Genomic DNA, 17,625 nt, shown 5'->3' on the forward strand with positions numbered 1-17,625 from the left:
ATTATTAATATCATTTTATTCATACCGTTGCTGTAACATCATTTAATGCCTTTTGGTCACTATAGATGTAGTTTCCCATGAACAGGTTCTTTCCCTGTCTACGGAATCCTTTTCATGTTAATATCAAACACCAGCAATTACTCGTAGATTACTTTAAAACTAAAGTAATTGACGAAGACGTCACTTGGTAACAAAAACGCACTGCCTTTCTTCATTTACTTTCGCCTAGAAATGGCTATCGAGTACTGACAAACCAAAAGGCAAGAGATCTTACTGCCTTCCGATATACGTTGCTGTTAGTTCTTCCACATGATTTGGTCGACATGACCTGTTTCAAGTTGTGTATGACAGACAGTGTTTTAGAAAATCTATTGTTTCCCTTTGAAATAAACAGAAGTATTTTCATTCTAAGCTGTCCAAGTACAAAATTTTCGCAATATTAGTTCAAATTTAATATTCGCTTCTATAATGTAGGAAAGTATTTCACAGTCGTAAAACTCGCATCCAAAACGTTGACCTTACACTTAGTCGCTGACCATAAATTCTATATAATTTTATTCATACCGTTGCTGTAACATCATTTAATGCCTTTTGGTCACTATAGATGTAGTTTCCCATGAACAGGTTCTTTCCCTGTCTACGGAATCCTTTTCATGTTAATATCAAACACCAGCAATTACTCGTAGATTACTTTAAAACTAAAGTAATTGACGAAGACGTCACTTGGTAACAAAAACGCACTGCCTTTCTTCATTTACTTTCGCCTAGAAATGGCTATCGAGTACTGACAAACCAAAAGGCAAGAGATCTTACTGCCTTCCGATATACGTTGCTGTTAGTTCTTCCACATGATTTGGTCGACATGACCTGTTTCAAGTTGTGTATGACAAACAGTGTTTTAGAAAATCTATTGTTTCCCTTTGAAATAAACAGAAGTATTTTCATTCTAAGCTGTCCAAGTACAAAGAGTGACACCAGTTTAAATAACCTAATGTAGTGAAGACTGTTTGCCAGTGCTCTTTCTCACCGGAAAATACGCAATTCACTCATTTGGCTCCATAAGTACACTGTAACAGTAATTTCTGTGTGAAATTTGTCAGTAAGCTTTTGCCTTCCAACCGGCAAAATACGGCAGAGTACGGCCGGTAAACAATTCACAAACCACGATTTAGTGCCAATAAGACGATTTCTTTAAACATTGTCGAAGCTGAGGGAATTTAGTTTCTGCTTAAATCGTCTTAAGCAGCAACAATCACAGATATCTCAAATAGGAAAAAGCTGAATATCCAAGTACGAAGGTTGTAAAACAAACTTCTCACAGTTTGTGTCAGGTTGATCTTTTCGTCTGATAACACTGCTTAAGTATTTTGTCTAAGAGGTATCACAAGTAGTATCCCTGTAGCTGTGGGAATCATTGGTTGAAAACGAGTTTAACACCAATGGGTACAGTGCTGCTAAATTTTCACAATTATTATCAACCTAAGTCTGAGTTCATCCACAAACTGAGGCGTATTTATAATATTGGAGCTAGACTGTGTATCCTTGTCTTTCTTGAGTGGTCATTGGAAGGCGTTTACACACACGTATACAATACTATGAATACTTCGAACGCTATGGTTAACGTAGCTCTCATAAACTACTTTTTTTTTTAATTCTTCTGGGTCTTCAGCGTGCAATATGTGTTGTAGATACAGTCTCAGACCAAAAAATTGACCGCCGAGTCGTTCACGTAAGGTGGACAATACAGACGTGCTCCTCTCAGAATTCTATGTCTGGCAATATGCTCGATCTAGCAACATGTAGACTGCGGCACTTCCCAGAGGAAGTCTTGACTCCAGTCTTAGTACATTACTCTTGACTACGACCGTAGTCTTGAGGTAAAACGCGAGACCAGCTAATATGATATTGTAGATTCGCTTGAATTACACTCATAGCTTCAGCACCGAGAGGAAAGGGGCGATAAATATTTTGTCGATATGTGCTTTCGGTCACCAGACGTCGTATTAGCTGTTCTCGCGTTTTACCTGAAGTCTACGGTCGTGTTCCAGCAGCGGTATGAATAAAATGATAGTAATAATAACAGTAATAATCGAATTATCCGGCAACTTTACACTTTGCAGTGGATTTTCTCGAACTAAGAAATTTGCTGAATTTGTGAAAAATCAAAATGGCTTCACATCCAGCCTATGATGCCTAGAAGAGTCTTTACATCCTGCTGACATGAGAATAGCATAATCTCTGCGTCAGAAGCTTGCTTCTACTCGACCATTTAATAGACTCGCATTTTTTCCACCGTGACTAATTTTGTAAGCTAAGCACATCATCCGTTACAGCACACTCTTGGGGCTGGGTAATGTGGCCACAATGGTATGGTGGAACGAGCTATCACAGGTGCAATGCGTGGGTTCAGGCATTTACTTTTAAGAGGCACAAACAGATTTATTTTACCTCTGCTAACCTCAAGAGAAAGACGTTATAATCCAGAATCCGCATTAAACATCACGTTCCTTCAATACCAACTGGGCAGAGCCGGTTTACGTTGGGAAATGACACAGCGGAAGTCATGGTAAACAGAAATACAGTCGCCAGTAAGCTTACTTACATTAGAAAATTTTATTTTATTTGATGAACCGATAGCCATTTAAAGGGACAGGGCTCTTATTTTACTTGTACTTGATCGAACTAGAGACGTTTAAAAATTTGGTGCTGGACTGTGATTCGAATTCGTATCTCCTCTTTCGAGGATCTGAATCTCTCGGAACAGTATAGTTCAGTCATTTCGTTCCTTTTCCCAAGACTGCAATCTTCTCTAGGTCTCCTCCAAAGGTAAGTATGTGGGTCTGAAACCTGATCCAGTACAAAAATATTCATAATTTCATTTCTAGCTTTATCAAGTGCACACCCACCTGCTAGTGAAAATTAACGCGCAATTTCAATGTCTGTTCATGTGTTTCCAACAATGGCAACAGGTGTCGTTATTTCTGGTCAAACACGCACACATCTTACTGTTCATGAGTAAGCAACTGAAACTTAAGTTATATTCGTGGATGCACGGTAGGTGTGCAGTTCGATTGTCGCTTAGGCACAAAAGTTTGTATCCTTATTTTAGATTCAGACACCTAGCGGCTCGTAAGAAAAACCGATACGTAACATTTGATTTTTCTTAGTTAACAATCGGATTACGTGTTGGGTTCGTATCTCCGTCACAGAACTTCACATCATGCACTTCATCTTTAAATGCATGCACACTTTGTTACTTCAGAATGGAGGTATATCAGACATCTTTCGTGCTTCGATAACAGGGACGAAAGGGTCTTGATAGCAGTCACGGTTTATTACAAAAATTGTCGTCTTTTATTTTCAAGTTTAGATTTGGTTACTGGTATTGGCCAAAATTTCGGTAATTCATGACTCTTCATGGCTAATCATCAATATGATGTGATTAGATTAGATTAGATTACATTAGATTAACTCTTGTTCCATAGATCATGAATACGACATTTCGTAATGATATGGAACGTGTCATTTTAATGAAAGATTTCTTTAAATACCATGATTCAATTTCTTTACAACAATTTTTTACACTCTCTCTCATTGCTTTTTATTTCTCTCTCTCTCTCTCTCACAAACACACACACACAAACACATTCTTTTTTATTTTTATTTGTATGTTGTGCTCGACTATCGGCGAGGCACGAAAGCGCCTGTGAATGACTTTCTTAGTTTTGAGTACACTTACGAAAGAAATATAAAAACAACAATGAGAGTTACTGATTTATGATGCTCAGTTTGCAGTCAGTTCTGAGTATTATTAGTAACTACGCTCCAGTCCCTAAACCTAGTTACAGAAAGCGAATGAGACGCATTACGTATTCCAGGCCGTAGCAGCCGTGACTTGGAGACACCAGCTATGGTCACTTCCCAGACCGCTGTAGGATCACATCGGTTCGTCTTCTTCCTGCTGGTACTGTAACTGAGATTTGGCAACAAGGCAACGTATGTTTGGCAACTCTGTGATCCACGAGTTACTTCCTGGTGTGCACGGAATTAAGCCTCAAAGTTCACTTGATTTTACCTGTCATTTCCATTGAATAATCTGAGTTATTATCGCTTGCAGGGTAACAAAAGATTGAAAATTTACGGTTTCCAGCCCAGGAAAGTCGTTGCAGGTGGAAACCGCAACTAATCTCGACATTCAAATAGCGGTTTACGAGTTCTAGTTACTATTGCCCTCGTAATAGGAAGCTAAGACCCATACCTCCTCGCCAGCTCTGTGGTAACGTGCTGAGCTGTGAAAAAGCGTCTGTTACGGTTCGCAGTTCCAGTCTCACTGACTGAAACGTTTTTATCCCTTCTGTGAAAGAGCTACAAGCAGTCAGATCAAACATCAATAAGGAAATCGCAAGAAAATGCTTTCAGCTCATAGTGCAATGTTGAAAAACTTACAATGCTGCACAACAGGTAAGGCCTCTTTCCGCTGCTGACAAGCGAATTTTGGGTTTCTAGGAATACGTAACTATATTTATGAAATGCCACATTTGCATGCCTCTTGAGTATGACACAGCATACCAATTAAACGCAGACCCAATCAAAATCTAAGTGAGTAGTATGTTACTAATTCGTGTCGATAGAGGCATGCTTGTGTACAGATACTTTTGTCGTAAGGTTACCATGGTTAGTTTTATTTCATTTCTTATAATACAGTGCACAATTTTCGTAAGGTTTCCTTTAGTGTTGTTAAAACAATAGTAAACATGAGAGAGAAATAAATCATCAACGATATATGCGAATTCTCAGATGTTACCTATGACAGTCTGACAATGCACATGCAGTTTATTGATTACATGCATGTAGAAAACTTGTTCTGAGTTAAAGCTGTCAAACAAAGTTTGAAGAAGAATAAAATATCACTACCACACGACGGCTAATATAGAAAATACTTTTCTGACATATTATGGCACGATGCGCTCTCCCTGCACATCTTCGAGATGCATCTGCTGCCTGCTGTCTATTAAACCTGAATAGAACAAAATGTCACACTAGTTAGCCCTTTTTCCACATGCGACTACTTTGGGTTGAGAAGTGAAGGGAATTATGTTCAAAGTTCCATTAGATTGATACCTTCAGCAGAGAGCAGAATTGCGTTTTAAAAAATGTAGCACCGAATGTATTCGAACTCGCGACATCTTATCTATGCTACAAGCTGACACGTAGCTACAGCAGCTCCAGAGCTCGGCCACTATTCCTCCAGAACTTTTGGATTCCACAGCACTGTGAGATTATGCATATGGCCAGGCCTTGACTTCTGAGAGACAAACAGTTACAGCTTTTCTTTTGGACTGAACGACGTTTTCTAGTAACAGATAGCGCAATAGAATAGCTCAAGTGGAAAGGAACACTTCCTATTTAAACTTCTGCATCCTACACTGTTGGCAGTTGTGTGTAGGTGGCAGTTACGTGATTTTATTTCTGTGATTACAAAATAGTCGAATGTATGCACTGGGTAGCCGAGGCAGCTAGTTCATGGTGATTCGGTCAACCAAGTAAATGAATTTACTGAACATGCTGCAAATTACTACAGGGAGCCTGTGTGTCAGAATTCTCATCCAGTGTGGCGCAACTGCGTTACGATAGAAAAATGACTCGCAGAGAAGAGGATTTCGTGGTCTGTTGGACGGATGGTAGGTTGTTATACCTATGGTCTGGGTTCGATTCCCACTTCCGTCAATGATTTTAGATAGGGAGAGACAGATTCCATTCTCTCCTGGCTACACCAAGTGAGGAGATATAATGGCTGCGTGGTCTGAAAATTCACATTAAAGATGATATTCCTTCTTTACCAAGTAGGCGGTAGGTTGAACCACAATAAAGTCTGGAGTGGCGACATGTAGAAACTCTATCACCAGTAACCTTTCTTATACTAGTTATTTATTTCAAGTGACGACACAAACGCTATGTATGGTCACAGGACACTTATTCCATCATTTATTTGAGCTTCTGTATGTCGATAAAATTGGTTCTAAACTGGGAATGCAACTCAGACCGCCCTTAACGCGGAATTTGATCCCTTCGTGGCAATACAGCTCGGCTACAATTTGTTGTTTGTTCAAAACTGCAGATTCCTCAACACCTTCACATATTACGCGTGAATGGGATCGAATCCTGGCCCGGCACTAAAGATTTAATTATGTATTATCAAGCTCTATCATGAGAACACCTATCTGCTGGTGGATAATAATTTTGATTTTTAATGTATTTTCATTCGTTGTCAACACTAACGATATCTGACGTTTTTAACTCCCAGTGAGACACAGAACTATTTGCGAGATGACTGTAAGTTCAAGATGCTATTCTGAGCACCTGGTGGAGAAAAATTCGGTAGCTGACGTCTCTTTGTGTGTAGTCAACGACGATATGTGTGGGGCTCTATTCTCAGTGAGCGCTGAACTCTTCGTCATATTATTTCAGTTCGTCGTGTCATTTAATGTTCATACATATTCTCAACTAGCTGCTCGTGAATAACTTTAATTTTTAATGTCATTTTGTGTTAAATAGTTCAAATGGTTCAAATGGTTCTGAACACTATGGGACTTAACTTCTAAGGTCATCAGTCCCCTAGAACTTAGAACTACTTAAACCTAACTAACCTAAGGGCATCACTCACATCCATGCCCGAGGCAGGATTCGAACCTGCGACCGTAGCGGTCACGCGGTTCCAGACTGAAGCGCCTAGAACCGCACGGCCACACCGGCAGGCCCCCACCATATGGTATCAATGCATTACCCTATCGTCCATTATATATACTCATTTTCATAGTACACTTGATATTATAGATGAGTAGGACACAAGACAGGACATAGATAATGTCCGTTTGACGTCAACAGTGTGTAACATTTTACTTTTTTTGAATAGGACAATGTTCCTCTCCAATAATTTTTAGATTAGTTACAATAAGCTTACGCTGCAAGAGAATTCGCTTGTATTTTTCAATATGTGGTCTGTTGTCGGTTTGAAGGCCTTCCATAACATCGGCAACGTAGTGCAACTCCACCGAGGGCTGTCTGGAGTAGGGTGGAGATAGCAATGTGAAAGTTGCGAGCTGTCGAAGACGATCTTCATATTCCTAATGCGATTAGGACATCGTATACTCTTGACGACGTTTAGCACCTGTGCAGTCAGTCACCCAATTTCAGAATTCATTTTGAGTAATCCTGCTAAATTCCCTAAATATTGTCTCTTTATATTGATGAGTAATATGGATAGTCGTCACGTTCATGTGCCGTCTACAACGCAAATTTAATGTTACTATCCTAGGAACTAACCTGCAATACGTTTTGTATTTCATAATCGGAACTATCTGCATTAACCGTCATCAGAGCAATGTCAGGGAACAGAATGCAGCAGTGCCTTGCTACCTACTTGAGGACCTGCTTGAGTCGTGTTCTAAGGAAAGGGTAGTTGCTGGTTCACATTATATTACACTAGCGAGAAGTACCGACTTTTCCTTTTCTCTGCAAACATCCAGAACTAAATTCAGTAACTAAATGCTAAGAATATATTTGCATTGTGCCAACTCAAAGATCAATAGATATGGATATAGATATAGATACAGATTTTTATATTTAAAGCCATTCTCGTTCTGCGTTGGAATAAACATCATTCATTATTTGCTTGTTCTTGTTACGATTGTTATTGTCACTCTCTCACTCGCAAGAGTTTTCGCATTCCTATTTGGTATCGATGCACATGAAGAGTGGCTATGAAAGAAGGGAATACTGAATGTTACGTCATGCAGAATACACTCATTTACTTCGGCTCCTCGTGATCTACACTACAGGAGAAGTGAGATACATAAAGTTGACAGTGTGAGGACAGACCTGGTAGCACAACTGTGCAACTACACAGTGTTACCAGATAAAATGGTGCTGTGGAATCGACAGTGTAGTACGGACTTTGCCACAGTAGCAGACAGCTGGTAATTTAGGACCATGACCGTGGATTACACTTTGGTCAGTGCTGGTTAGAGTGCTGCAACTGTAAATGGAAGGCTTTGTTTGATAGTCTTATGCTGATGCTGTCTGAATAAATTATGCCATTGGATACAAAGCGGTTTAGTTTTGAGACCTAACCCACGAGGGGAGAAGGCACAGTGGTCTGCTTCAGGAATTCCAAGCAATAAAACACAAAAAACAACCCAGGAAGGGAGACATGCATTTGGAATCTGTTCATCGTTACGGGGTCAAACAAGAAGGTAACATTACTGAAACAATGATCGGGCTACTTAGTATATAATAGAGCATACAGATTTCAAGGAGGAAACGTATGAAGACGCAGACTTCCTCGTTATCAATATGTGCGGCATATCTTTCGTGTTAATGAAAGTAAATTCCCGCTTTACCTCTTCTTACGTGTCAAATGAAATGAATGCCATGAGGAATAGAATATTTGTTGACTGCGTCTCTTCTTGCTTCCATCCTTACCAACATATTTCTTCATTCTCGTGGTAATCATGACATTCTATGTGTATGCTGCAAAAGATTGCAAGTGGACAAATTCGACATCGAGGTGCAAAGTGTTATATTCAATTCGAATAAGCTTCCGGTGTATTTTTACTTCGTTTGTATTTTTAGATGATTATGAACGTTACGGAAAATTATCTCACATGCTTTATGTTGAATGAGAAACATTGAATGATCCGTTTTGCTTTCCCTACGTTGAAATGATATAATGTCGGCGTCAACAGCCTTCTTCCACGCCGGAAGCTGAAACTTGTATCATTCTGGATTAATGATAATTGAATGTCTCATATGTATACATAGCCCAGAAGGCGACGTCAGAAACCATCAGGGGAGAACGCCGCATAAAAACCAAACGTGCGCGCGCGTCTCCACTCTGAAGAACCGTATCGGAGAATCACGGCAAGCATTTCGCTGAAGAGCTGCCTCGTCAGAGAGCCTAGAAATGGCAGCGTCGTAGCAAGTATTTGTCAACACTCTGATAGTGCATTTACTTCCGGGTGAAGGTCGGCGTTACCTTGCTAAATTCACTTGACATTCGTTTTCCACATCGAAGACTCGTACGATATAATCCACTGCAAGATGACACAATTAGAAAGTATATTTAATTTCTGGACTCCAAGAACGGCGTTCTTCACATAAGTAACACCTGTTTGTGTGTGCATTCGGGAGGACGACGGTGCAATCCCGCGCCCGGCCATCCTGATTTAGGTTTTCAATGATTTCCCTAAATCGCTTCAGGCAAATGCTGGGATGGTTCCTTAGGAAGGGCACGGCCGATTTCCTTCCCCATCCTTCCATAATCCGAGCTTGTACTCCGTCTCTAATGACATCGTTGTCGACGGGACGTTAAAACAGTAATCTCCACCTCCTCTGTTCGTGTGTTTAAGGTTGCGTTTTGAGGTTCAGGCAACATCGCAGTGACTATATTCCGCCTCTGGCCGCCAGTGTGTCGTTAGCTCAGAGGTTCCCTTGTGCGTTGCAGTGCTTGTACTATAAGACATAGCAGTTCGAATCACGGTAGAAGCCGCTGAGTACAACCTTTTATTTTCCATTTTAATTAATGGAGTTGCAAACTGCTAGTAAAAATTTCTTATGCGAAATCTGAAGAATGCCTTTAAACATCAATCTTCGTCCGATTTCGACTTAGTAAATTAAGTTAATATCATGGATTTCTGCTTTGCAAATTCCAAGGTGCTTCACTGTAAAATAGACCCTGAAAAGATTCAAACCGACTGTCAACGATATAAATTTGAGCTCTGTTCGTCATATAGGTCTAACATGTCAGAAGGTTGTTTATGAAGTGCACATGTTCATTAATGTAGTTCCCTTCTTCTAAATTTTTGCAATAGCATTTAACTGTAGACGTTTTCTAACACCGGCGTTAGCAATTCCTTTCCGTTCTCTGAAACCTTCAAAACGACAAATTTTTCTGGTTTGAATCTGATGACCTTAACTATCACTTCCGATCAACAATAAATACTTCATGAACCCATACATGGAACTCCAAATGTGCAGTGTTCCTGCACTGCTACAGAGCATGCATTGCAAGGTATTCACACAGTTTATCGCATAGACTTACCATAAGGAATGAAACAAGAACTGTAATACACTTTACACCACAGACGCTCACTCTGGCTTGACGAAAACATCCAAACATTGACCAAAAGTTGCACAAATAATTGAGTTTGAAAGGAAAAGAAACGAGGTATGAAGCATTTATAAATTCATCGAATGTAGTGAGGTGGTTTAATTTCGTCCCAGTCTATAAAATTAATTTCGGGCCAACTCAGCTCTTGCCGATTAATGTAATATAATACCCGCCTACTAATCAGGGCGTCTGTCTCCGTTGCTTTTGAGCGTGAATGGAAATTGTAGAAATTTTCTGTGGAGCAACATTTAATAATAAAGCGTTTTAAATCATCAAAAGTGATGAGCGGTAGCAGGCGCTTTCGATAAAGAACGGGGGAGTGCAGCGCCGCTGCTGTCGCCACGGCCGCTGCCAGTAGCCAGCAAATGGATCCCGGAGCTTTGCCGCATACGGCGTCCAGAGGAGGACAGTCTGCAGGAAATCTGCCGCAAAATCGTTACTGGATAAAATTTTGATATCGGTGTGTCACAAAGCGAAATAGATTGAATCTGCGCTACCATTACATTCACGTCTTCAGCATTCAGACAGAAGAGGCTATAACAATATTTTATGCCAGCTGCTCTCGATCCACTGACATTATGAACAGAATCAACGCACGCTACCGCTAGACCACAGGCGTAATCAGCCTAGGGTTTCTCTATCATGGGACAAGTTTTCCTCCAGGAAGTGCCGCAGTCTACAGTGTTGCCAGATTGTGCAGATAACCGGACTTAGAGAATTAGCGAGTTGGCCAGTTTTTTTGTCCCATGTCGCGATCGGCGCGGACTTAGCCTCTGAAGCGGCCGGCCGCCGGTCAAGTTTTATGTCAAAGAGTGTACATAGATACTCCACAAGCCACTGTACACAGGGTGCCGGAGGGCACCCTGTACCACTACTTGTCATTTTATTTTCTGTTCTACTCGCAAATATAGCCAGGGAAAAACAACTGCCTGCACGCCTCCTCATGAACCCTAATTTCTCGTATCTTATCTTCGCAGTTCTTACGTGCGATGTTTGTTGGCGGCAAGAGTAGTTCGTCTGTCAACTTCAAATGGCGGTTCACCAAATTTTCTCAATAGTATTTCTTGAAAACAATGTCGCCTTCGCTCCAAGGATTCCCATTTGAGTTCTCGAAGTATCTCTATAACAGTTACATGTTTTTAGAACCTACTGGTAACAAATATAGCTGCCCACCTCTGAATTGCTTCAATGTCTTACTTCAGTCGGACCTGATATGGATCCCATACATTGGACCAGTACTCAAGAACAGGTCACGCCAGCGTACTATATGCGGTCTTCTTTACAAGTGAACCACTCTTTTCTAAAATTCTCGCAATAAACTGAAGTCGACCATTTGCTTTCCCTACCACAGTTTTCACCTGCTCATTTCCTCTCATATCACTTTGCAACATTATGGCCAGATATTTAAATGACCTGACTGCGTCAAACGAGACACTACTAATACTACATCCGAACATTACAGGTTTGTTCTTCCCACTCATCCGCATTAAATTATATTTTTCCACATTTGGGGCTAGCTACCATTCATCACACCAACTCGGTATTTTGTCTAAGTCGTCTTGTATCTTCCTACAGTCACTCAACTTCGACACCTTAATGCACACCATGGTATCGTCAGCTAACAACCAGAGGTTGCTGCCCACCCTGTCCGCCAAATCATTTATATATGTAGAGAACAACAGCAGTCATATCACACTTCCCTGGGGCACTCCTGACGATACCTTTTCTCTGATGAACACTCACCATCGAAGACAACATATTGCTTTCTATTATTTAAGAAGTCTTTGAGCCAGTCACATATCTGTGAACTTATTCCAAATACTTTCCAGAAACCTAGAAATATGGAATCTACCTGTTGCCCTTTGCCAGCAGTTCTCAGTATATAATGTGAGAAAAGGGGAAGCTGAGTTTCCCATAAGCGATGCTTTCTAAAAACCATGCTGACTTGTAGGCATAAGCTTCTTAGTCTCAAGAAAGTTTATTATATTCGAACTGAGACTATATTCAAAGGTTCCGCAGCAAAGGAAGTTAGTGGTATTGGGCAGTAATTTTGCAGGTCTGTTCTTTTACCTTTCTTATATGCTGGAGTCACCTGCGCTTTTTCCCAGTCGTTGGGGCTTTCTGCTGGATGAGAGAATTACGATAAATGTAAGCTAGCTAAGGGGCAAATGCTGTAGAGCACTCTTTGTAAATATCTTTTAATTTTCAAAGTTGTGGCTTTTGTACAAAAAGCTGCAAGTGCAAACTGTGGTCACAAAGATTCTGTTACAAATTGTAAACATTTTTAACTAGACTGACTGTAGTACTTTCATAAGCAGAGTATGATGATATAGTGCACATTTGTTTTTTTTTTTTTTTTTTTTTTTTGCAAAATAGATGATGATGTTAACTATGATCACACGCTGTGGCAAGAATGGTAAACATCTTATTGCTTTTTTGTGTTCTTATGAAGAATATCCAGGCACGTTTTCAATGTTTAACCACAGTCTGAATATATTAAGTCATGTTGTCTCATCTCATCTTCTGATCAAGCTAATTTATGTCACATGAATTTCTATGTACAAAACTGATGAATAAGATCAATAAAGCAATACATCCCAGTAAAATAAAGATTCAGGATCATGTTTCCGCCGTACTAGTGTTTTATTAAGACAGCTCTTCACAAATTATTGATCAACTGACCGCATCCTTTTCAGGTGTCCCATTAAAACCAAAGGTATTACAAAATGTTTTGCGGCGAAAAGCGTATTAGTATCTGTGATGAGTGTGTTTTGATAGCGTGTTGGTTAATGAGCGAAGTGTTGTGATAATGTAAGACTGACGATAGATAGTAATTATAGAGAAGTATGGATATTGATTCAGCTCGGGTGTTAATTGATATGATTTCAAAAGATATGGGTCTGTACAGCGATATAGTGAATGTTGTAGGCGCTCTTTACATAGGAAAAATTGCGCTTTCGTTATTAGTGAAAACAGTGAAATATTGTCGACTGTATATAAAATATAGTGTAAATGGAACGAGGAGTTTGGTGAAACAGTACGGGGAATGGGCAGGTATCTACCGCTTTATTTCATTCTGATTCGTGTAAAATTCAGATTTTGAGCTGTCGATGTGTAATGCTTGTTTGGTGTGCGAAATTCGTTTCAAAGTGTTTGCCCTTGCGTATTCAGTAAATCATGCAGGTAATAACGCTAGGAATAAGTGTGAACCTCGTGTGGAATTGTTTATGAATAGCAATGAATAGAGTATTGCGACGAAGAATTCAAAATCTTACTTTCCTTGGCAGAGAGAGGATACGAAGTTCGCTAAACCTTAATTTATGAACTGTGTGGTTTAATAGTTAATGTTAATTTCGTTGATGTGTAACTGGTTTAGTTTAACAGCCGGTAATATCCCGAATGAAATAACAGGCTGAATTTGATCACAAGAAATTTTTCATGTCGTTATGTACAATGTTAATCGTACACCAAAGCATGGGTGTGTAAATTTCCACAGCTGTTATGTTTTTGGACACTGGGTGTGAACTCAATTTGTGTTTGGTGTAATTTATTCCCTCTTGTCGGTCGTAGAATCTTTATGTATTTAATGCGTTTCATAAGTATTGATTTGTAACTTTAAAACACCATGCAAATCAATATGTAAATAAAACTATAAATCCAGGCCTCTTCAGCTCCAGGGCTGCGGTTTACTTTACAGTACTTCCAGATATATTTTGGGCAGTTAATATGTTCATTATAAGACATGTAATCCAGAAGAAAAATAATACTTTAATTACATAAAGAAATTTTTATTTTTAACGTATGTTATATGGGTTATTAAAAAGATGAGTGATTTAAATATTAAGTAGTTAACTTTTATTAATATAAATTAAGTTGCCAAGTTTCTGGAAGTTACTCGTGTAATTTTTGTGTAAAAGTCCATCATATGTCGGGGGTGCTGTAAAGCTAATTTACACCTTGGTTCTGTTCTCTGTCTTGAAACTGCACATTGTGTATCCCCTTCCTCCTACCTTTCCTGTTAATGGCTACTGACTCAGTAATTAGCAATGAACCTATGTAATGATTATGAGCGACAGGAAAATGATATACTCTACCGTGCATTCAGTATTTGATGTGCTTGTCAGTAATCTCTTACATTTTTAAACTCACAGCTATAGTGTTATGTTACATGTAAGTGGTATTAGTTGCTTTTTTATGAATGATCTGTATGCTGCATAAGAATTTATGAAACATCTACACCTTTACTGCACATGGTATAGTATATGGCGGGGCAAGGTAGCGAATGTAGTTTACCGATTCGTAAACGACAAATTGTCAGTAATGCATAGTTGCTTTGCAAATAGTACATAATTACTCTTTGCTACATTTATGTTTGTATGTTTATCACAAAGTCATGTGATAGTGCCCCCTGCCCGTACTTAAAATGTGGCATCATATTGGCTCTTACCTGTTAATGCATGTTTTGTTGTAAATAACTGAAGCTGAGTCACTCATAGAAAATGCTGTTTAGAGCTACTTGTTTATTTTTCCATGGTAAATGTAAGTCTAAATGGTCTCTTATTTCATGATCGCATACACACTTATTTGTGACATACCTATTGATTTTTTTTCCCCTGATGTGCACAACAGATTGATAAATGAATTTACTTGGAACATTAAGAATACTCCTTTTTTAAAAATATTTCTGTACAATGAGGCTGACTACTATTTTCAGATATTATTCTAATGAGCTTTTTGTGCTGATTGTTTTGTGGCTTTGACCCCTAGAAGACAAGCCGTTTAAGTAAAACTTGAGTGTACTTAGAGATAGTATGTAACAGCAAGGCAGTGACTGCTACCCACTGATGATAGGAAGCCAAGGGCATAACATGCTGATGACATACTCTCTGCCAGTATGTTCATAAAACATTGTGTTGGCCACACAGTCTAAAGATTTAAGTTAAGGCACTGGGCTGTCGATACACTTGATCAACATTAAGAATATTGCTGGTTCTTGGACAAATCCTTCTTCAGATATATATTGTATGCATACTCCTGCATGTCTACATTGACTGGCCTGACTGTACATTGTCTGTGAAGGCATTAGTAAGATCTTTAGTATACTGGAATAGAACAACTTAACCACATCCTTCATGAGCACTGAGACTACTTATCATCATGAGGAACATCTGACCCACAATCTCTTCCAGCACTCCCAATGTTATATGTCACTGCCTGTTCAATCTATATAATACAATAGTCCATTCTTACTGCACACCTATTCCAAACCCCTTACTACATGGGACACACCCCAATGCTGGACTCAGGTGCGAGATCTGTGTGATACTTCCCCCAGCATATACTAATCCAATCACGTCAGAGGTTTATCCTAACCTATCGAAGGTAGGATTGTGTGAAAACAGTCGTATCATGTACAAGCACAGCTGTAATTTCTCCAGAGTATATTATATGGATGTGACTGCCAGCCAGCAGTCCACCAGGACTGCCAAACTTTGTCCAAGAGTGGAGTTAAGCACCTAGTGGCAGAACGTGCTGCTTGGCACAGCATGCTCGATTTTAATGGCTGTTTCACAACTCTAAATCCTTCACCCCTACACTAGCTTTCATAGAAGTGCTGTTATGGTGTTTGCATACTTTCTATTACATGCTGCTGTTGGTAATGGTTACCCTGGTGAGTGATAGGAAGTGAAAATGAAAAATCATTAATTGGATGTGGGTAGTCAATCGTATTATAGTTCATAATTTTTTATGCTTTGTAAATTAAGTTAGCTGGTATTTTGTTTCAGTCTCAGCAATTGAAGATGTGTAATTAAGGCCCACCCTAACCACAACCTTGAAAAATACCATATATTATGAAAAACAGGCAGTTAGTTGTGTCAACAAATGAGCGATTCTGATTGGCTACTGTATATTTACACTCAGTTGGCTATGACTAACAACACCGAATTGCAAATGGCAGTGTGCAACTAATGAGTCGTGGACACCATTAGTGCACTTTGATTCATTGATTGATTTTGACAGGGAAGCTAAAACAGCTTAGGTCTAGCCCACCAGTGCCTGCACTGAAGCAGAATTAATTGTGCAGTATCGCTCCCTGTATATCTACTAAAGCCAACTAATGCCCTTAAATAGTGCAAGGAGTTCCTTTACCAGTTTTTTGTTAGACACAATTTCTTCAGGTTTAGTTGTCCTTAAGATTCTGTATCTTTTGCTCTCCAATGCCATGCATTCAAAGATTAGGTGTGATGCAGTTTCTTCACCCTCATCACAGATCCTACATTTAGGGTCTTCTTCCATTAGACCCATTGTGTGTAGGTGTTTTTGAAATTCCCATGGCTGGTCATCTGTCCAGTCATGAGTTTGATCTCTTTCCTGTTCAATCCTAGGATTACAGAGATTATTTTAAAACGTGGCTTGGGCATCATTACCTTACCATGTTTTTGTTTATGGACCTTGGTCCAATATTCTATGTGCTGTTTCCTGAGCCAGTTCCGTAGTTGTAGTTTGATCACAGCCTTGGTGATTGTCGGGACAGGTTTGGGCCAATAAATGGAGTCGTTGCCCCCATCCTGGCCAATCTGTTGGCTTGTTCATTGCCACAGATCCCCGAGTGGCCAGGGACCCACACTAGGTTTACCCTATTGCTTCCCTCTAGCTCCACTAGAGCCCTGTGGCATTCTGCAACAATCTTAGATCTTATTGCAGGAGCTGCCAGCGATTTCAGGGCTGCCTGGCTGTCTGAATAGATGTAGCCAGCCTGGGTGGCCGAGCAGTGCTAGGCGCTACAGTCTGGAACCGCGCAACTGCTACGGTCGCAGGTTCGAATCCTGCCTCGGGCATGGATGTGTGTGATGTCCTTAGGTTACTTAGGTTTAAGTAGTTCTAAGTTCTAGGGACTGATGACCTCAGAAGTTAAGTCCCATAGTGGTCAGAGCCATTTGAATAGATTTAGATGCTACAGTCATTGTGGCACCTACACATATTCTCCTCCACACATGCCCTGATTGCAGTAATTTCAGCTTGGAATATAGAGGCCAGTTTTCCTAGAGAGATGATGCCCTCCAGTCTTGGCTGAACCCTGTACGCACTTGCCCCAGCAGCATGGTCTGATTTCGACCCATTGGTGAACCATACAATGTCCCCCGTATGGTGTCGAACTGTTTTTTCCCCACTGTTTCCCGCTTCCAATTATTATATTGTGAAGGTTGTTGAAGCAGTTGGGAGTTGTTATATAGTCAGCAGGCATTTCTGCAGCCATTCCAATGTTTACCTCACTCACTGTGTTAGTGTGTGATTCTGGATATCCCGGTGAGATCGAGTTTTTGCCGGTTTTAAGTCTGTATGCCCCAGCTGCTGCCTCCATCTTGACCAAAAGGTGTAGTGGAGGCATGTCCAGCATGGCTTCCATCCCAGCACTTGGTGTGCTGCTAATTCTTCCTATTATGGCTAAGCAGGCC

At 40.0% G+C, this 17,625-nt stretch overlaps 1 protein-coding gene across 2 annotated transcripts in view; it reads left to right on the top strand.

The window, feature by feature from the left end:
- The first annotated feature begins 12,919 nt into the window (after positions 1-12,919).
- Positions 12,920-17,625, top strand: part of LOC124721454 (inactive hydroxysteroid dehydrogenase-like protein 1) — a 124,321-nt gene continuing 119,615 nt past the window's right edge. Inside the window, exon 1 of one of the 2 annotated variants that reach the window (XM_047246438.1) lies at positions 12,920-13,222. In XM_047246438.1, coding sequence (XP_047102394.1) covers positions 13,015-13,222 — 208 coding nt within the window. In that variant the 5' untranslated portion in view covers positions 12,920-13,014. The remainder of the gene's footprint in view (positions 13,223-17,625) is intronic. The other variant, XM_047246439.1, reaches the window with a different exon arrangement.

This window comes from Schistocerca piceifrons, chromosome X (assembly GCF_021461385.2).
Source record: "Schistocerca piceifrons isolate TAMUIC-IGC-003096 chromosome X, iqSchPice1.1, whole genome shotgun sequence".
Lineage (NCBI taxonomy): Eukaryota > Metazoa > Arthropoda > Insecta > Orthoptera > Acrididae > Schistocerca > Schistocerca piceifrons.